Source organism: Schistocerca cancellata, chromosome 1 (genome assembly GCF_023864275.1).
Source record: "Schistocerca cancellata isolate TAMUIC-IGC-003103 chromosome 1, iqSchCanc2.1, whole genome shotgun sequence".
NCBI lineage: Eukaryota > Metazoa > Arthropoda > Insecta > Orthoptera > Acrididae > Schistocerca > Schistocerca cancellata.
In genome coordinates this window covers 872273070-872296207 of record NC_064626.1, presented here as the reverse complement: position 1 = coordinate 872296207, position 23138 = coordinate 872273070, and the positions used below count along the sequence as shown (strand labels likewise).

At 39.0% G+C, this 23138-nt stretch overlaps 1 protein-coding gene across 1 annotated transcript in view; it reads left to right on the top strand.

Moving 5' to 3' along the window:
- The window catches only part of LOC126109897 (hormone receptor 4), a 617359-nt gene that overhangs the window by 574171 nt on the left and 20050 nt on the right, over positions 1 to 23138 (top strand). The window contains exons 16-17 of the mRNA XM_049914995.1: positions 2205 to 2499; positions 6914 to 7061. Coding sequence (XP_049770952.1) covers positions 2205 to 2499; positions 6914 to 7061 — 443 coding nt within the window. The remainder of the gene's footprint in view (positions 1 to 2204; positions 2500 to 6913; positions 7062 to 23138) is intronic.

Below are 23138 nucleotides of genomic sequence, written 5' to 3'. Positions count from 1 at the left end.
CATACTGACATACCCCGCATTATGCTCTGAACCAATGTGGATCACGTGGCAGGCATAAAAGTGGTGTGTGTATCAGGGGGTGTGGTTATATGCATACATTCATTCCAGTCATATCCACTCATTCATGTCACACTGTACAAGAACCAAGAGGGAGCAATAAGACTGGAAGACCAAGAATGAAGTGCTCAGATTAAAGACAGGGGTGCAGTCTTTAGCAAGTAATGTTGAATCTATACTTCAAAGAAGCAATGGTGGAAATAAAAGATAAGTTCAAGAATGGGATTAAAATTCTGGGGGAAAAGTATATCAGTCATAAGATTTGCTGTCGACGTTGAAGAAGAATTACAGGAGCTGTTGACTGGAATGAAGTCTCATGAGTGGAGAATATGGATTGAGAGCAAACAGGAAAGAGACAAAAGTAATGAGAAGTAGCAGAAAAAATAAAGAAAGCTGTGAACTTAACATCAAAATAGGTGATCATTAAGTAGATGAAGTAAAGGAATTCTCTTACCTTGGAAGCAAAATAACTCATGACAGATGAAGCAAGGAGGACATAAAAAGCAGACCAGCACAGGGAAAGAGGGCATTACTGGCCAAGAGAATTCTACAGGTATCGAACATAGGCTTCAAAGTGTGTGAAGTGTGTGAACTGCAAAAGAATGTTGAAAATTAGGTGGACCGATAAGATAAGGAATGCAGAGGTTCTCCACAGAATCTGTGAAGGAAGGAACATCCATAACATTGACAAGAAGAATGACCAGAGTGATAGGATGTGTGTGTTAAGACATCAGTGAAAAACCTCTATGGTACTAGAGGGAGTTCTAGAGGATAGAAGCTTTAGGGGAGGACAGCGATTGGAATGCAGTCAACAAAAGGTTTAAATGCTCCTCTGAGATGAAGAGGTTAGTACAGGGGAAAAACTCATAGTGGGCTGCATGAAACCAGTCAAGTGGGTGAAAAAAGATCTGCCATGTTTTTGTAGGCATGATTAATGGTTTGCAGTTGAGTGTTATGCCGTGTTGTATCCGGTTTATGCACAATATTTTGATGAACTACCCTGCTGTCTTCTTTGGGTGCTATGAATTTTGCTATTGTGTGTACTTTCTGGCTGAACTCCAGCCAAATCCGCAAGAAGACAGCTCAGTTGGTCACCAAAATACAGGGTGTTTATAAATGAATATTGAGGTTTTAATACTTTATAATATTTATTACATTAAATATACAGTTATAAAAGATATGTCAAATGAAAGAGCAACTCAAACAGTTGTGTTTGGCACCAGTGCAAATGTGCAGCGTGTATTGTTGGTTGATGCGATTGGTTGAACTTCACTGTACCCAAGTGCTGGATGGGCCGCAACGGGCCCAATGACAGGGCTTGCCTTGAAAGGCCTCCATAGTCACCCGACCTAATGCCATGAGATTTTTTCCTTTGGGGCTTCATCAACATTTGGGAAGAACTTGGCTATAGTCTTGATGTGTGCCGTGTGACAAATGGTGCTCACATTGAACATTTATAAGGTTCTTTATAAAACTGTTTGAGTTACTCTTTCATTTGACATTCCACTCCCCATTTCCTCCTCCTCCTCCTCCTCCTCCTCCTCCTCCTCCTCCTCTTCTCTCCCCACCCCTCCTCTTAGCCCCTTGTCTCTCAACCAACTCATCTGAGATGGAATTGTTGATGATAACCTTGTAAAACTATGTATGCCCTGCTGAACACAGTACAGTTTCATGATCAGTGTATTCACTTGGTTTTCTTTTCTATTGAAGAATGTCACGAGTATATTTTTCATTAGTCTAATTGTGCCAGAGAATAGTTGATGCAGTGGTGTATTTAAGATTGAAACAGAAACATGCCATGCTTGACAGAATTCAATGCTCATTATTGTCAAGGTATCAGACTTTTCATGTGGCTCAGGGCAGACTGCTAGGAACATCTGTTGTAAATTCATGCAGATATGCATTTAATCAAATGTAGTTTATGTAGAGCTGTAATTCTTACTCACAGCCTCAATGAACATTTCATACATACAGCTTGTAAACAACAGGTTATGATAGAATATGTTTCTTTAGCAAAAAATATCCTCTGTGTGTGAGACCTACCATTCTCCAAAACATATTGGTGAGGCTCAGAAGTCCCTTGCTTGTGATACTATACTGAATTATGTGTCATTTTTACATGACTGCATTGTACATCTATTTTACAGACACTGATACGGAGAATACAGTACAGAATTCCGTCCAGATACACAATCAACACAGCTCAGAAGCTAATGGTCGCTTAGTCAACAGCCCATCTCTACAGGACCTTTCCCAGGCCATTCTGGAACGACAGCAATCTGAGGGTGACAGCTCTGGACCTAACAATCGTCTCCCCTCTGCACCAGCTTTGGCTCTTGTTGATCAGATTGTAGAAGCTGACAACTTACTGACACGCTTGCTCAAGGTGTTACGTATTGTGCAGCTGGACAAAGATTCTGGTTATACGGATACCAGTGACAGGTATGTTCAGTATTGAGTGGGTGCATGCTAGAGCAAGGTTTTTATGTATTATCAGATAGATGTTGTATGGTTACTAATTTTCAAATAATTTATGTAAATACAATAAAGGATTTCTCAACCAGCTATCTTACTTGCTGGTGAAACATGCAAATTGTATAGTCATGCTCCATGAAATCTTACTGCTGCTGACAGGTTATCTAGAGCTGCATTCGAAATCTTCAGAGGTGCTCCAGGTTCAGCCAAGTCTTACCAAATCTGCAAGACCCTGTGGAACCAAGAGCATGTCTGAAGTTGTACAGTGTAGTTCTGAATGATCTGTGAGGAACAATAAGGTTTCGTGAACCACAACCGTACAACCTGCATATTGCATATTTCACCAACAAGTAGTTTACATAAGGCTGGATTTTCTGTGACTTTACCACAATTGTTCAAAAAGTAATTAATATTTGAATAAGTCTTACAGCTTTAAAGTTGTCTTATTTATTTTCATCATTACTGTTTTCATTGCAATTGACTGGTCTGATCAATTATCTTAGATTACTCAGTTCTTTTTTCCTGAATGTATTTTTTTAATGAAAATGAATGTTCAGCTGTTTTTATCTGCAACTTTTGAGATAAGTATGATCTAAAATCTCTGTGATCAAACTATGGTGTGGGCAGTTTTATTAGTATGATAAACAACATAAAGGATCCATTGTTTATAAATTTTACTTGACAACTGAGTAAATATAGTATATTTTCCACATTACATTAAAAAAAATGAAGCACGTCTCTTTCCTTTCCATCAAGAAATAATATTACCACTGTCTCTAACACATATAAATATTTTCTTATTACAGTGCATCTGCAAAACTAAATTGAAGTACACAAAATACAAGAATTTGAATCATACACACATGCTTACTACACAAGTAACCCAGAAAAAATTATATCCCTGCCTAACATTTGTTCCACAATATCAATATTTTGTGAAGTCATTGTGATGTGCTGCATATTCTTGAAACAGCTCACAGAACACTGGCTGGCTCTCTTGTTACCACTGATATTAAACAGATTCAAGTCATAGGATGTGCATTCAGATTATCCAGCTTTCAGAAATGATAGGATGATGAAGTTGAACTGAAATAAGGCATCCACCACTACACTATTTGTGATGCCTTCAATAGTAGAAATGTAGACACGATTGTTAAAACTTGTTTTTTCATTTCTTTCCAAAACAGCTTCATGTGCTTAATTAGTATTTTCAACCAGAATTCTTTGTTACTTTAACATGTGGAATGAGTTACTGCAGTTAAATGATAATGTTCTTGTTATTGGGTTACTTACAGCATGCAAGATAACAATGTATTTTGGACCTTTCTCCCATTTGAAATTTTTAGTGTTCTTATTCAAATATCAGTGAATGAAAATTACTGTAATCACTTCAGTTTTTTGTTGAGAAATGCCGTAATTTACAGCTATAAACAATAATGATCTAATTTTACATTATGTTTTTTTTCTATATCATTCAAATATATTGTATTTGTGTGTAAATGAGGTCATGTACACTACTTTCCATCTGATCATCTATATGGTAACCAGCCAATATTATTTTTTTAGTAGCAGGTTCTTCTTTTCTTGTTGTTGACGTCAGCTATATTCTCACCCAGTAAAAACATGATAAAAAAGATATACAATAAAAGAAAGGAGACAAAAATTCTGTTTCTCATTGGTTATAAAGTACATAATGTGCTTATTAATTAATTAATTGATGATACCAGTTCTCCGGTGACTTCACCTTTCAACATGTATTTCTGCTTTTACAACAAACGTTACCTGTGTAGGTGATATGCCACATTGACACATAAACAGAGTAAGTGAAATACATGAACTGCAGACCAGTACCCTATTAGTAATTTGTGTTTAAAAAGTAAACTTTTACTGTTATAAAGTTTTGCAATGATTGTATTGGCTGTTGACAGTGATATGAGCCTTAACTCTTATCTGAGTATTTATTCAAAGATATGTGCAAAGAATTAGTTTTTGGCATATTGTTTTTTCAAGGGATATCAGTAATGACATACCTTACTTAGCTATGCTGGTGTATAACAAGTAGAGTGGGAAACTCAGTCATACAGTGGGCTCCTAGGGGCACAGATGGACAGGGTGGCCAACACAACTGACTGGTGATTAGTCAGGGAGCCTGGCCCTAGCATATACAATCCTAGAGGTCATGGCTACAGCATACATGATTGTAGGAGCCCTTGCTAAAATCCAGGCCTTCCACATATTATTACATGCACTGCGATAAACATATTATAAGTTACAGCTGATATAGAATCCAACAGTTATAAATTACCGTCATCATCATCATTATTTTACAGTTCCAGTTCCTATAGTACTGTTAAGAAGCCTCTTCCACTTACTTCCATCCATGTGTAACCTGCCATGGAGAACATTGTCCATTGTCCTTTCTCTGTCATCATGGTCATCCTTAATGATGTTCATCATGATGTGCTGATTGAGTTTAAAAGGAATGTCTTGTTTCCAGCTTTCTTCCTCACCTCCTCATTCGTTATCATTCTTGGTCTTCTGGTAGTGGATCTAATAAATATCATTTCTGATGCCTGGAGTCTCAATGACTCTGTCCTTGTTAGGGTGTGTGCTTTGGTACCATAGGTATCAAAGTATCTGCTGAACATCAGTGATTTTGTTTTTTATGGAGTCATGTTGTCCACCAGAGGGTTCTCATTTGCTGGTAGAATTCAGAACTCTTTTGCACCCTGTTCGTAATCTCCTGTCTGATCACATTGTTCCTGGAGATTACACTTCTGAGGTAGAGTAATCATTACAGTGAGAAGAAAAAAAAAACACAGATTACATTCCTTCAAGAGAAGTACAATAATAAAGACAAATTACAGGTACATGTATTTAAACTATGAGCACTAGCAGCAATGGACATGAAACAATGTGTTCCAAGCAATGTGGTACAGTGATTAGTGCACTGGACTCACACTTGGGAGGAAGATAGTTGAAATTCCCATTTATCTATCCAGACTTAGGTTTTCTGTGATTTCCCTAAATCACTCTATGCAAGTGCCAGGATGGTTCCTTTGAAAGGAACCCATTCTTGAAACATTCAAAGTGTGTGTTCTGTCTCTAATGACACTTATGTTGATGGGACATTAAAACCTAATGTCCTCCTTCTACTTCTCTCTCTCTCTCTCTCTCTCTCTCTCTCTCTCTCTCTCTCTCTATCTCTCTCTCTCTCCCTCTAACCTGTTGTAGCTTTTTATTGTCCACCTTATTTACACAATCTTTTGTTATTTGATGCATGACAACTTTTAAGTACTTGAACATAATGTTTCTTTTATACCAACCCTAGGCTCCAAAATTGCCCAGCCAACACTTCTGTTGCTACCCCTATTCTGACCCTACTGTTCATAACATTTATTTTATCAAGCAATAACCCACTTGAGAGACTAGGGAAATTTACATAAACTCACATTGTACACACAATAAGAGTGAAATACATTGATTGACTATTTCTACTGGTAGCACAATGTGCCCTGTTTCTCTGGAACACAATAGCAGAGATCTGCACTGAGTCTTGTATAGTCTTCTTTTCCTTCTTGTTCTTGTTATTTTTCCTTTTTTTCCCCCCTTTTCCCATTTCTTTACAGGATCAACATTGTTATATGAATGGCTTTTGGCTGTGTTAGTGACAGTTGGTGGCCTGATGGCCTTCGTGACACCACAACACAGATAGAACAGAATTTGTATAACCCATCAGTCTGTGTCTAGAATAAATAACATGCTCAAGTGTGAGAATATTCTTTGAAATGTTTGTGCAGTGTGTATTTGAGGGATGGCATGGGTACCAGTGTGGTAATTATGTAGATGGATGTGGGAAGTGGACCAAAAACCTCTTCCAAGCTGGCTGGCCCACCAGCCCATGTCATTAATCCACTATTTGACCCAGGACAGGTTCGCCTCTCCAAATATCGGAAGTGGTGTATTAATGTGCTCAGCTGTCTGGGTGCGTTGCATTGTGTTTTGTAAATACATTCCACAAAACTGATAATTCCAGACACTGCATTAGAAGGCTCAATTTTCATCACAAATTTCCTTCAATACTCTGGTCATATATTATCCTGTTATAATCTTTTATAATCTATTGTCTAGCTCCATATTTCCACTATTGTAACTCCCTGTACATATTTTTCTTGATTTTTGCCCTTCTGTCCATAAGTTTGAACCTTCCCTCTCATTACACACATTCATCTTTTTCTGACTGCCTTAATATTTGAAGTGTGTTCTACTCCTCTTTGAGATAGTGTCTTGTGACACACTGCATGCTTCCATTGTGTGTATTATATATTTTGTTAATATAACTTTCTTATTTTTGTACTAGTGGTTTTGCTCTGATTTACAGGTCTGCACTTCTAGAGAGACTGAGACATCAAGAGGAGCTTACTCGCAACTGGGAAACAACAAGTGAACAGCTGCGTGTGGAACTGCAACGTGCCCACGAGGATCTTGCAGTTTGCACAAGGCAGCTGGAGAAGGCACAGCAACTCCAGGTCTGCTACAACAACCATACTCCTGAACACTTGCACTAGGTCACTCACTTCATTTGGTGGTCTGTTCCCTGCACTCATATAACACAGTTTGGCCTGAGGTTTCATTAAGTGTTTTGGTTTTGGGTAAATTTTGGAATGAAGTGCTCTGCTGTTTAACCCTTGCTGTTGCTTGATGAAATCCTAATTTATACATCATGAAGTCTAATTATGCACTTTTGATAATACATTTCTGCTGTGTTCCCTTTGCTTCCTGCACTGTGGTGTGTGTAACAGCATAAAAGATTTCAATAGAGATGCTATAAATACAAACAAAATGACAGAAAGTGTCAAACAGAAAGGTACTGCATGTTCCACATGTAGCACTAATAATGAAAAGGAGTTACAAATACATAGGACAAATATTGTGACTGGAACATGCCAACATTAAAAATTTGTACAATATTTTAAAGAGCACAGTAATGCACTGTTGACTACAAACTTATTTTTTAAATTGTATTATACAGCTGCTGGTATCAACAAACAGTTACTGAGATTGTGGTTGAATGTATGCAAGGGTTTTGTTCATAATTTGGTTGTGGAAGTTTTATTTACTAAAAGAGGGTAATTGTTTAAAATATTTGCCCATCTTACAGATGTAATTTATCATAGCACAACATACAAATAACATAAATATTTCTATGCTGATTTGATAAGTTTCTCCCTATTTCAGAATTAATGTGGTTTTTAATTTTGAAGTGATTTTATGGAATTTAGGGTTCTAGGTGTTTCTGACACCTTAAATAAAGTTGTACTATCATGACTTCTGATGTATTTACCATTTCAGTACATTGCTGATTAAAGTTAGAATTGATCTCACCAGTTGATTGAAGAGTTCAATTTTCCATGACATAGCTGTCTATATAATTCATGCAGATACCCTGTGTGAACTCAAAAATACTCTGCAGGAAGTCATTTGCATCATAAGACTCTGTAAAATCCTTACTTAGGCTGTGGCCACACTGTGTTAGTGTACACAGGAAGTACAATTCACACAAATCTTTTAGTATTCCTTGCCACCTTATAGCAGTCATTATTTAGTGGAAAAGAAAGGACCACCAATGGATAGCTCATTGTGCCTTTAATGTTCACTTTTCTCTATTGTTCCAGCACAGATATGCAGGTTTTTCATTTCTCCTGAACCATAGATTTATATTTATTAACTTTATAATGTGTAAAATTCGTTTCTGTTGCAGACCACAGAATATTGTTCAGTAATTTCTGTCATCCACCATGTGATTCAAGAAAAATTTAGGATGTTTACAGTGACATTGCAACCTTCTTGATGCTTGTCACGTTGTTTACTTACATCAGTATGGTTTTCACTTACATAAACTTTCATAAAACCCTTAATTGCATGACTTTTGTGGATTCCTTGTGAATACTTTATCGGTAGCACTTTTTGTGAGTATCTTCATGTGTAATTGTTATAAAAAATTCTCTCACATACAGATATAATGAATCAAATATCTCAAATTCAAACAAGTGGACCCAGAAGGCATTTAAAGGGTCTTTAAAAGATGGGTAATGTAAAGTACAATAGTACTTGCAATGAATAGATAGGAAATGTATCACTTGGAAGGATGAAGTTAATGAATGATAGACATTAACTGGTTTGTGCAGATTTCAAAACTGGCCGGGGTGCTGTTACACAATATTCACACAACAGCATAGGTAATGATGCCCACTAGCAGCAGCCTTCATCCTCAAACGTGACAAATTTGCCCGGCGTTATTTCTAGAAGTTTCATTTGAAATGTTAGTAAGCATTATGTAATTGGACTCATCTTTGTTTTATAGGTGTCACCTGCTAATGAAAAAATACCTGTAGCTGTGATTTAAAAAAGGAAAAAAGAACAGTAAATGATAGTTGGTTCAATATCTCTGATATAAAGTGTTAGAATTTCAAAGTTGTGCATTAGTTTCCTTCCATTTTGTGCCACATTTTCATCAGGAAGTAATTTATACACTTTGTAATTTGTCGAATGAATACCATTCTGTGGCATCTCCTATAGGCCTATTTTGGTCCCTCTTTTGTTTAATTGTCAAGCCTGGACTATAAGCATATGTTTCACAAACCTTTTCACTTATTGGTGTGGGTCTTTTTAAATATTTTTTGCTTTACCAAATGTGTCTAAAACTTCTTAATTCATCTCTCCACTTAATTTCCAATATTCACTATGTTTCAAATGTCCCTAGTTTACTCAATTCGCTTTTCACTTTCAAGCAGTTCTATGTTCCATACACACATTTGAAAAATTATTCCACAGTTTAACTAAATTAATTCTAGAAAATTTGCTTTGTCTATGCTAGTCTATTCCTTGCATTCCTTTGTTGCTACTTGTATGAAATTCTGGCCTTAGGTAATAGATCACTTCATATTTATGCTAGCTCTCCCAATTTTGGCACTGAATAGTCATGTTACTCTTCTTAATTTGTTCTTGACCCCCTCAGTATCACCATTGGCTTTAATAGGTCTTGATAGTCATTTTTCCTTTAAGGACCTTAGCACTGATGTACAACTATCTTGGAATTTTCTGTATCTCTGTTCTACCTTGCAACATTTGATTGTCCAATGCCTTTAATGATATCCCACTGTTGATCTTGGAAATCAGCTGTTCATGTGCAACAGTGATCATCTATCCCTAACTCATTCTAAATCTAATTTACATCCAGATGATTTGTTTTTCCATTAAGGTGCAGTAACAGTTCTTCTTTCTTAATGAAAGAAATACAAACATTAAGCCCTGGTTTTCCAGTGTCACACTCGTTAATAACATGTCCCAGTAGCTTTATATTTGTTGGATTTTGGTTTTCAGTTTTAATAGCTCATAATTACACTCTTTTTACATTGTTTTGGCATCCTCCACTACACGGATTTGTATTCATCATACTTGTTTCATATGAAATTGTAACACAGGTATTAAGAAACTGTACCTTCATATTTCAGTTTATCATCATGTTTCACCTGTAAAGGAAAATTGGAGAACTTGCATCTCAAACTCTACCTCCAGGTCTTGAATGTTGTTTAACATTTTAAAAAACCACAATTGTTCAATGATGGGGAGTGGCTTGTCAAACTCTGTTTACATTACCCTATAGTGCAAAAAGCAGACTGGTCAAAGACTTACTGCCATTGTTTTGATGCTGCATGTTTCATAGATTTGTTTTTGATTAAGCACTTTGTTTCTATTTGTTTATGATTATGCTCCATTGCAATCACTTTGTTTAGTGACTAGTAAATTTTCAATCATATTTTAGTTGCCATATTTTAGATAAGTGTATAATACAGCACTGTTAAAGTTGAAATCGAGACAGGGACAGGAATAACCTTCCCCTATACACCTGGAGTAAACGGTCTTACATGTAATTGTAAAAAGACATTTTCCAAGCTAGAATCAGAGTTAAAAGCTTTTGCATATGAATATACTCACTGCTTTTGCATTCATAGAATGTATGATTTGTTTTATACTGTCAAACAGAAGTTTTATTCATAAGGTTTGTGATTAGTTACATGGGTGCTTTTCTGTACACTCTGAGCCTGTACCATCGTTAAAGGTGCTAGTTAAGACTGCCCTTTGCACACAATACATGCTTCTGGCTGTGTGAGGTATATGAAGTACATGTGCAAACTCCATGTATGTAGACTGCAGGAATAGTGAATACTGAGTAAAAAAATCAGTAATTGTATTTCTTTCTCCTTACTGAGATTTATATAAACAACTTTGTATTTAATTTTAAATACCCTGTATTTTTGCAGTGGACTTATTTTTATTACTCTTAGCAACACCTTCTATAAATGATGTATGTTTGTATGAGATTCATAAATTTTTAATACAAAATATAGTTTTTTGTCTGTATATGTTGGTAATACACCAATTTTTGTACCTAGTACTTCATTCCCCCTGTTTTCCTTCACTCATTTGTGTACGTTTCCCATTTTCCTTCACTCATTTGTGTACCTAGATGTAGAAACTTCTTACAGTTAACAATACTGTGTAGGTAAATTTCCTTTATTTTGTTTTCCTGTATTTAGAGTTTATAATCCAGTTACAAAAACAGCCTGCTCTTGTTTATTAGGTTCCCCAGTAATGTGAGTAATAGAAACAGAAACATATTGATAAAATGTTCAAGACCATGAGTGAAGATGTTGCTTCAACAAGGCACAAAAAGAGGGAGTCTAAAAACATGTACTGTAAGGTGAATAATTTATCAGTTATGAAATTGTGTATACCCATGTAATGATGTCATAGAGAGAGAATGACATGGAAAATGATTGGACCTGATTTTCCCATGTAGGGCAGAACTTTACCATGTACTGTAGGCATATGTGAATCATTCAGAAGGACAAAGATCAAACAGTGGAAAATCCAGGATGGAATGTAACAATATTATAAAAGGGAAGTTGCTATTCACCATATAGCAGAGATGCTATCTTTTTGTTGTGCCCATCTGCAACTCAGCATTTCCACTATATGATGAGTACCCATGTTCCTTTTCATAATATTGTTTCAGTCAGAAGGAAGTTAGAAATATAAATTAAAATATTTGTGGCAAAGGAGGAACATGCTCTTAACCATTTACTGAAACGTAAGTAAATTGGACAGGGACTGGTAGTCAAATTTAAACATACAGTAGAATCTCAGGATTTCAGAATTTACAAAAATTCCCAAATCAGGAGAACAGATAAAATTGGTAACAGGAGAAATAACAGACGCGATTTGCAGGTGGAAGATGACTCGCTCTGAAACATTTAAAAGAATTGAATTTGAATGTATTTTATCCATAATGGATGCAGTTGAACTCCATGACTGTTGCTTTATATGGTGCAGAACTTGTCACTTTCAAATATTTCGTATATCTTGTGTTGCTCCAGGTCATCGAACAACTTTTTATTCCTTACGATGCTCAAACACTTAGTTTCCTTTTTCTTGTTTCAGATGTTTACGTTTCTCCTAGTGACAGATTTTTGAAAGTTATCTAAAACTGGAAATTAAACCATGTTCTTACAGTTCTATGTCTGTCATCTTTACTTCCATGTAATTACATGTTCTTAAAATTTCTATTAATGCTCTTGTTGCAGAAAATCTAATTAGAATTTAGTAAGTACTTATGCATTCCATTCATTCCAGCAAAATGAGTGTTGCAAATTGCACACCTCTTCTTTGAAATTATTCATTACTTCACCTAATCTGAACCTGAATACAGGTGAATTATCTGACACTCATATCAGGATGAATGTCACAAGATTCTGGTAAGCCCCACTGTGTGCCCACAAGACTCTGTACAGCCACTGGTGCCCATTCCAATAAATATCAATCATGTAACAAATAGCCTAAAAGACCTCATATTGCTACTGTTAGTTTTTATTTACAGAATAAGCTTTCTGCAATGCTGTGATGCACATAAATAATTTACTACCATTCTTCCAGATGGATGGTGAAAAATTGATTTCACACACAATCAAAGCTGTAGTGCATCAAGGTCTGTTTGAGGTTTTGGACAAACCATTCCAGAAAATACTTTATATATCCATTCTTATGCCATACTAGTGCTTGATTTGTAGACAGGAGTATTATCATACTGTGATCAAACCATCACTACTTAATTACTACAATACTATTCACCAGGAATTTACCAGAACCACAAACATCCAAGTGACCCACCATGTACTGTGACTCTCAGTCTGTAAACATTCTTCCACTGCTAAACAGAACAAAAACAGCATTTCCTGCACCATTCTAGGCAATAACATGTATTCACTTCTGTGCGCTGCCAGTTATTGGCAGTTGAACATTGAATCCTGTGATATTGTGACGGTTTGTCTTGTTACTGACGTCTGCACCTGAGCTGCAGTGGGAGTCCTCTGCAGTAACTGACAAGAGATGCTGTCTAGTCCACGGCTGTTAACTGAAGACTTGAAATAGAAAAAGGCTCTAAGCATCAAAACATGAATTCAAGGAAAGCTTCCTGAAAGTGGAAATGCAATGAAGACATCTAAATGCCATAGTTCAGTACCCACCAAAAAGATAGTAAAGAGGACAAATGAATGAAACAAATATGTTTTTTTGTTCATACTCCACAAGTTCATTCTGTAGTACTTTTATAAAACTATATGTTGTCATTATTTGTGAGGTACTGCATTATTTCTGTGAGATCTTTCTTCTTTTCTTCAGAGATGTGGCATGTAACATCCAGGGCAGGGAGATACATTTTCTTGATGTCCTGCAGTTGCATACATTTTCTCAAAATAGCAGTAACTTCCCAGGCATCAATTTCCATTAAGCTTAGCTGGTTTAAGCGCACAAGACTTCTGTCTGTCCACCTGTAGCCACTATACTTTGGAAGTGTGCCTGCTATAGTGATTCACTCTCATTGAAAAGACTGTATATGCTGTATTACTTGATTTTCTGTTTTGACACTGAATTTGTAATGAACAGGTGATTGTCTCCTGCTCTGTGATGGATCATTAGAGATACAATGAGGTCTTTTTTTAACATGAAATATTTGCATCAACACCATCAAGTAACTCTCTTACCTTTAAATATCTTACAGGGCATAAACGTCTTCAAAAAGATTGAATGTGTTCATAGCTGAGGTTCTTGCATTTATACTTGCATGCACACTGACTCTGAAAGCAAGGAAAACTCTGTGCACTATACCTTATGATACACTCTCTCTCTCTCTCTCTCTCTCTCTCTCTCTCTCTTTTCATCAAAATAAGCATGATTTATTTAGACCTCATTGTTGCTTTCATGCAAAGAGAACAAAAAGAAACATTCTGTCAAGGTATGGTGTAGGTTAGCAATCAATAATAGGACTTACATCCTGTGCTGGATGAGCTTTTTCAGGAATATGTTTATTACTTGAATCTATGTATTCATTCCCTCCATTTTTCAGCTTTTCCTGATTGCAGCCACAACATCTTCTTTTTTTAAAATCGTCATTTCTTTCCAGTCAGACGGTTATAAACATTTGCTACCTCTGCCATTTTATCTAACCCTGAGGAATAAGCATATGGAACCCAGTACCTTCTACATGTTGCTGCAATAACTGTTAAAACTGCGTACCATCTGTTGATTGCATTTGGTGCTATTTTTTTTTATTTGTGGCAGTTAGAGCCTTTTATGTGTTGTTGGGTTTGGCATGTAGATCTCATATTACACAAAACTTCAGAATTCCTTATCGTGGCACTCATAGCGTCATTTTTTTAAATTTTAAGTTTGAAATTTATTTGTTGTTGTATTATTGGGGGGGGGGGGGGGGGGGGGAGGTTGGATAAGAAAATACAAAAATATTTGCATCATGATGCTGAAGCTAGCAGAAAAGAGAGAATAATGTCTGTCAGTACAATCTGAAAGTATTCTATGCAGCAATATCAGCAATGAAGCAAACGCACAACTGCCATATACAGCAACTCAAGCCAGAATGCAACTATCACATGAGATGGCGGCAGCAACCTGGAGGGGCGGGGAAGGGGAAGGGATAGTAGTGTATAGGTGCGGGAGAGGGGGGGGGTGGTACAGAGGAACACTGTCTGGCAGTGTGTGCAGAGACTAGAATGCCTACAGGCACAGACATGTGGGAACAGTAGGTTACTGTAGGTTGAGGCCAGAATGATTTCAGGAACAGAGAATGTGTTGAAAAATAACTCTCATATAGGCAGTTCTGAAAAGCTGGTGATGGAAGGCAGGGACCAGATGGCTTGGGTTGTGAAATCAAGGATATTTATGTAGCTGCATGTTATGCCACATGATGGCCTACTTTTCTCTCAGCCATAGCTTGGTGGTGGCCATTCATCCTGGTAGACAGCCAGTCGGTAGTCATACCAATATAAAAAGCTGTGCAGAGGTTGCAGCAGAGGTGATAAATGACAAGGCTGCTTTCACAGGTGGCCTGTCCCCTGATGGCATAGAATAAACGTTAGCCCTACACCGAATTTAACCATGCTGGACTTGTCGGAGATCCTTTCTCCTCCTCCCAGGTCTGTGCAATGGAAGTACTTATATGCCGCCAATCCTTCCAGTCACAACCAACCTAATTCAGACATTGAACCCTGGGTCTCCCAGTTCATACCACAATCCAACCATGATCTTCCATCCCCCCCCCCCCCCCCCCCCCCCCCAATCTAACCAGCCACTGGTCACCTTCCAGGAATTCCTTACCTCCAGCTTAGCTTCACCATTGTTCCTCAGGTCCCTCCCCTCAGGATACCAATCTTTACACACAAGAAAGAATATATATATGTACACTTTTAGTCACCAGTCTTCTAACTGGTTTGCTGCAGCCCGCCACCAATAATTCCCCTCCTGTGCCAACCTCTCATGTCTTAACAGATATCCTATCATCCTGTTCCTGTCAGTGTTTTGCACATGTTGCTTTCCTCTCTGATTCTGTGTAGAACATATTCATTTCTAACCTTATCAGTCCACTTAATTTTCAACATTTGTCTATAGCACCTCAGCTCAAATGCTTCAATTCTCTTCTGTTCCAGTTTTCCCACAGTTCCATTTTTCACTACCTTACATGCTGTGGTCCAAATGTACATTCCCAGAAATTTCTTCCTCAAATTAAGGCCTATGTTTGATACTAGTAGGCTTCTCTTGGCCAGGACTGCCCTTTTTGCCAGTACTAGTCTGCTTTTAATGTCTTCCTTGCTCTGTACGTCATTGGTTATTTTGCTGCCTAGGTAGCAGAATTCCTTATCTTCTACATCTACATCTATGTTTACACTCCGTAAGCCACCCAATAGTGTGTGGCGGAGGGCACTTTACGTGCCACTGTCATTACCTCCCTTTTCTGTTCCAGTCGCGTATGGTTCGCGGAAGAACGACTGTTGGAAAGCCTCCGGCGTGCTCCAATCTCTCTAATTTTACATTTGTGATCACCTCGGGAGGTATAAGTAGGGGAAGCAATATATTCGATACCTCTTCCAGAAACACACCCTCTCAAAACCTGGACAGCAAGCTACACTGCGATGCAGAGCGCCTCTCTTGCAGAGTCTTCCACTTGAATTTGCTAAACATCTCTATAACGCTATCACAGTTACCAAATAACCCTGTTGTGACAAGACGCGCCATTCTTCTTTGGATCTTCTCTATCTCCTCTGTCAAGGCCGATCTGGTGTGGATCCCACACTGATGAGCAATACTCAAGTATAGGTCGAACAAGTGTTTTGTAAGCCACCTCCTTTGTTGATGGACTACATTTTCTAAGGACTCTCCCAATGAATCTCAACCTGGTACCCGCCTTACCAACAATTAATTTTATATGATCATTCCACTTCAAATCGTTCCGCACGCATACTCCCAGACATTTTACGGAGTAACTGCTACCAGTGTTTGTTCCGCTGTCATATAATCATACAATAAAGGATCCTTCTTTCTATGTATTAGCAATACATTACATTTGTCTATGTTAATGGTCAGTTGCCACTCCCTGCACCAAGTGCCTATCTGCTGCAGATCTTCCTGCATTTCGCTACAATTGTTCTAATGCAGCAACTTCTCTGTATACTACAACATCATCCGCGAAAAGCGCATGGAACTTCCGACACTATCTACCAGGTCATTTATATATATTGCGAAAAGCAATGGTCCCATAACACTCCCTGTGGCACACCAGAGGTTACTTTAATGTCTGTAGACGTCTCTCCATTGAGAACAACATGCTGTGTTCTGTTTGCCAAAAACTCATTCAATCCAGCCACACAGCTGGTCTAATATTCCGTAGGCTCTTACTTTGTTTATCAGGCGACAGTGCGGAACTGTATCGAACGCCTTCCGGAAGTCAAGGAAAATAGCATCTACCTGGGAGCCTGTATCTAATATTTTCTGGGTCTCATGAACAAATAAAGCGAGTTGGGTCTCACACGATCGCTGTTTCCGGAATCCATGTTGATTCCTACAGAGTAGATTCTGGGTTTCCAGAAACAACATGATACTCGAGCAAAAAACATGTTCTAAAATTCTACAACAGAGATACAGGTCTATAGTTTTGCGCATCTGCTCGACGACCCTTCTTGATGACTGGGACTACCTGTGCTCTTTTCTCAATCATTTGGAACCTTCCATTCCTCTAGAGACATGCAGTACACGGCTGTTAGAAGGGGGGCAAGTTCTTTCGCATACTCTGTGTAGAATCGAATTGGTATCCCGTCAGGTCCAGTGGACTTTCCTCTGTTGAGTGATTCCAGTTGCTTTTCTATTGCTTGGACACTTATTTCAATGTCAGCCATTTTTTCGTTTGTGCGAGGAAGAACTGCAGTGTGGTCTTCCTCTGTGAAACAGCTTTGGAAAAAGGTGTTTAGTATTTCAGCTTTATGTGTGTCATCCTCTGTTTCAATGCCATCATCATCCCGGAGTGTCTGGATATGCTGTTTCGAGCCACTTACTGATTTAATGTAAGACCATAACTTCCTAGGATTTTCTGTCAAGTCGGTACATAGAATTTTACTTTCGAATTCACTGAACACTTCACGCATAGCCCTCCTTACTCTAACTTTGACATCGTTTAGCTTCTGTTTGTCTGAGAGGTTTTGGCTGTGTTTAACTTGCAGTGAAGCTCTCTTCATATATTTGTGACCATGAAGGCTGGTGTTAAGTTTCTCACTGTTCTCGTTCTTCTACTTCTCATTATTTTCGTCTTTCTTCAATTTACTCTCAATCCACATTCTGTATTCATTTAGACTGTTAATTTCCATTCAGCAGAACATGTAATTCTTCTTCACTTTCACTGAGGATAGCAATGTCCTCAGTGAATCATATCATTGGCATCCTTTCATCTTGAATTTTTATTCCACTCCTGAACCTTGCGACCGAACCGCTGAATCTTTCCATCAGTAAATGGGGTATGTTCTCCACTGACTCGGTTGTTTTAACCCCCTCCACTGACGGAATGACCCACTTCCCAATTCTGTATGTATAAAACCAATACGGACTTGTAGCTGTCACACCTTTGCGCTTACTGCTACGTATTTTAACTGTAAATAGCTCAGTCCCAACGGTAAGAGGCAGTAGTGAATTCACGTAGTTAATATTTGAATCCAGCACAGCTGCCACAAGCTCATCTCACTTTTACTCCACTCCTACCCTCGCCATTGCACCACATTAACTAGGTGCTACGTGGACCTTGCTAAATTCACTTGCGTATACATTTTTGACCGTTACTCGCCAGTATTTACCTAATGATTAGTACACTCCTAACCGGACTATTTCCCTAAGAGCTGTGATGATTGAACCGGTTCGATCCACGGCCTACAGTGCCCTACAGTTCACACGGTAACACTGCCTACCTGACCCACTTAACTTGGTAGTGAGCTTATGTATCCAATCACCACTGCTAGCAGCAGTGGATAATCCTATCAGCACGACGAGAGCAGCAGACTTACCGTCGAATCCTCCTGAAAATACTTATAACTACGGTCGCCAGCTCTGAAGGAGCAAAAGAATAAATCAATTTTTGGGCTCGTTTCAAAGTGAAATGGCTTGAGTTGAATTTAAACTTAATTCTGAATATTACTATTTCTGATCATTCTAGATGATTCTACAAAGCAAATACCCTCTCAATTTCTGTGAGTTGGCTTGGTAATTACTACCAAGACAGGTTATGCAACTTCGGTTAACAAAATTTTATCCTTCAACTTATTTAATGATTTTGGATATTACTCTTTGGACCATTGATACAGAATTAGTTAAGTGACTTTACTTGAAAGGTTGCTCAGAAAAATTTAAGTAACTGTAAATAGGCGACTCATTCTGGTGTGACCATTGCTCTTTTCAACATTCTTATACGCTAAAGTATTCTACAACCAAAAGAATTGTAAATGAAAGAGGCGATGGTGGCCTCAGTCTGATTTCACTATACTATGTTTGAGGTTACTACACTTTACAATGAACAACATGCGTCGTAATTTTACTCATTACTATATTTTGTCCTCTGCACTTGCATAAAAGAAAACTGGTATTCTCCTTTTACATGTATACAAATTTCGACTTAACAATTGCAAGCAGTCTTGCCTTGGGTAGACGTGTCGGTGCTGGTGGTGAGATGCACGTGGCTAACGCAGCTCTTCACGCCTCATGCCCTTAATGGCGGCTGGAACTACGAGCTGTAGCACTCGTATAAGCTACTGCACGTCCGCCATAAATTCTGGGCGCAGGAACTCTTACAATGAGCCCCAGTGGCATAGAGGCGGCTTCGACAACCATTCGTCGCGTTCTACTCCACAAACGGCGACGATATTCGCCTCTTCGCTGTTGCACAATCACTTTTGCGTGAGCACAGTTACGCACGTCCGATCACGTCAACACTCCCCAGGCCATTTCCTTGTTCAGTCCCTGTGTCTCCAGCTACCCCTAGCTACGCTCGTATCACCAAGAGTGGGGGCGTTCCCCTGCCACCTTTTTACCGAAATCATTTAGTATTTAAGAATATTTATATGTACTACCCTGGAGTCCATACCAGTCATAATAATTTACTACTAGCGTTTTACAACATTAAATTATACAGTAATAACTTATAATTACCAAGAAAAAGAATACATTTGACTCTGAGAGCTTAGTGCATTGTCTGACAGCGCTAATTCCCAGTTTCGCCAATAGATGGCATCACGGTGCACTCCCTGGCAGTCTCACACAAGCGCGCCCATTTCAGACGCGCGGGCTCCAAATTACTGTCAGCCCACCATCATTTCAGTTCCGTTACAACCTTTCTGTAATTTCCATCATTGCTTCCTTGACGTACGTGATGAACAGTAGGGGTGAAAGACTATATCCCTGTATTACATCCTTTTTAATCCGAGCACTTCGTTCTTGGTCATCGGCTCTTACTAGTCCCTCTGGACTCTTGTACATATTGTATATTACCCATCTCTCTCTATAGCTTACCCCCCCCCCCCCCCCCCCCCACTTTTCTCAGAATTTCAAACATCTTGCACCATTTTACATTGTTGACCACTTTTTCCAGGTCGACAAATCCTATGAATGTACCTTGATTTTTCTTTAGCCTTGCTTCCATTATCAACCACAACATCAGAAATGCGCCTCTAGTGCCTTTACCTCCCCTAAAGCCAAACTAACCGTCATCTAACACACCCTCAATTTTATTTTCCATTATTCTGTATATTATCCTTGTCAGCAACTTTGATGCATGAGTTATTAAGCTGACTGTGCGATAATTCTCAGCATATCTTAACCTACAACTACTTCTCCTTTGAAGGAAAGGTATACAGACAAATCTGCAGCACAGCCATGGGCACCTGCATGGCACCCTCCTGTGAAAACCTGTTCAAGGGCCATCTAGAGGAGACCTTCCTAGCCCCCCCAAAACTCCAAACCCTTAGTTTGGTTCAGGTTAATTGTGATACCTTCATGATCTTGATTCAGAGCAAAGACATCCTATCTTCATTCCTTCACGTCCTCAAGCCCTCCTGTCCCATACTCATACTCTTCACCTGGTCCTCCTCAACACAGTCTGTCACCTTCCTGGATATTGAACTCATTCTCTTTGATGGCTTCATCTTCACTTCTGCCCACATTAAACCCACCGACCACCAACAGTACCTGCATTTTGACACCAAAAAGTCCATTCCATACAGCCTGGCCACCTGGTGGTGGCATATATGCAGTGAAAAGAACTGTCTTGCTTAGTATGCTGATCATCTCACCAAGGCCTTCACCGGAAGGTACTATCACCCAAACCTAGTCCACAAACTGATCTCCTATGCCATTTCCTCTCAAACCCCCAACCCTCCCACCACCTCAAAGAACTGGCCACCAAAAATTGCCTCTTTGTCACCCAGTACCATGCTGGACTGGAACAACTGAACCGCATACTTCTCCAGGACTTTGATTACCTATCATTATGCCCTGAAATGAGGGACATTCTAGATCCTTCCTACTCCTCCTAAAGCGTTGTTTCATTGCCCACCCAACCTCTATAACATCCTAGTCCATCACTATGCCACTCCCAATCCCAGTGCCTTGCCACGAGGATCCTATCCCAGTGGGAGATCCAGGTGCAAAACATGCCCTCCATCCACCCAGCACTTCCTATTCCAGTCCTGAAACAGGTTTATCCTACCCCATCAGGGGCCGGGCCACCTGTGAAAGCAGCCATGTTATTTACCAGCTCTGCTGCAATCATTGTGCAGCTTTTTATTTTGGTACAACTACCAACCAGCTGTCCACCAGGATGAATGACCACCACCAAACCATGGCCAAGAGAAGACCACTGTGTGGCACAACATACAGCTGTGCATAAAATGCTTGATTTCAGTGGCTGCTTCACTATCCAAGCCATCTGGATCCTCCCCTCCACCACCAGCTTTTGTGAACTGCTCAACAGGAGTTATCCTTACAACACATTCTCTGTCACTGTAATTATCCTGGCCTAAACTGTGGTAACATGCTATGCCCACACCCTCTACCCAACCGTTTCTACCTCCGTCCTATCATCACCTCCCCATTCTTGTCTCCCAGCCTCTTTGTTTGCTGCACTCTGTGAATGCACCAGCCCTTCTTTCCCAACTCCTGTCCTGTTTGCTCCTTTTCCCCCTCATCTCCCTGCCCTACAACTTTCTGATGCTGCACCTGTTGGCATTCTAGTTCTTGCACACTCTGTCCCCCCACCCATATACTACTATCCCTTACCCTTCCCCACCCCCTCCAGATCACTGCTGCCATCCACATGATAGTCGCATTCTGGCCTGAGCAACCAGAGTTGGTGGTCATGTGTGCGAGAGTTATGCTTGCTTGTGTGTTTGAATGGTGTGTGTTTCACTGTTACTCTTTTTCTGACGAGGACTGTGACTGAAAGCTTTGTGTAACTGTCTTTTAATTGTGCCTGCTGCAACTTGGCATGTCTTCTTTTAGGTAAGCAGCAATCCATCTTTTCCTTCATTGTTGAAAGATACTCTGCTGCTCAGAGCAATTAAAGGATCAGTCAGTACATTGTGATACACACTGGGAGAATATGTGTCTAAAGTACACTCACTATTACAACAGGAAGTAGGGAAGGGCTCTTCTACTCACTTCAGACACTTGAATAGTTATCAGTATACTGCATTAATGTTAATTTTCATATGAATAAGAGTGTTGTGATGTCCAAAAATATAATTTGCCAGGATCGCTGGTGTTTCAGTCCACTGGCGCAGTAGAATCCATTGAGTCATGGCATTACATAGCAAATACTGTTGGAGAACTCTATGAAATTACTTAAAAATTAGAAATAGTCAAAGTAATTAAGACAAGGTCATCCCCAAGCAACCACTCCCAGAGACAAATGTTACATATTTCTCGAAGACCATTGGAAGAAATGGAAGAAAGGAACTCAGCTGCAGTGAGCAATACTAACAGCAATGCAGACAGATATCAGCCCAAGCTTTATGCATTTGTCTACAAATGTGGTATGCCACACACCACCTTAGTGCCTGAAGATGTGAGATGAAGTGATGGAGGCTCACTGAGTGTAATAGATTCCTGTCCACTCTGGTCATATTTATCTGCAGTTTAGTTTAAATGTTTAGCCTGAAAACTAACCTGTATACATCTGGAAGAGCAACGAATGTGAAAAAATGCACACTTCTGCATGAAAAATCCCAATATTGTGATAGTAGACTGGCTTTGGTGGTCTAAATAAGCATTGTCATGCATGAGGAACTACATGTCAGCAATGAGTTTTTGACAGTTTGAAGGTGTCAGCATTAGATCTTACTTTTTGTTCTACCATATGATGAGACTATTGTGGATTATTTCATTTTTACAATGCACAATGCTCATTCTCATAGAGCTCACTTTGGAGGATATACCAGCAGCTGAGATATAACACAAATGTCATGGCCAGGATGCTGTTTGAACTTCAGTTCTATTGAACATGTCTGTGATTTGCCTGAAAAATGTAGGCAGCTAGTCCACACATTTCAGAACTAGTCCAGAGTTGCGTATTGATATTCCTTATATATGTGATCAATAATCCCATGGATTCAGCACCCTAATGGTGCAAAGGACAATCTTCTTTTATTTCTGTTAATTAGCTTATCATG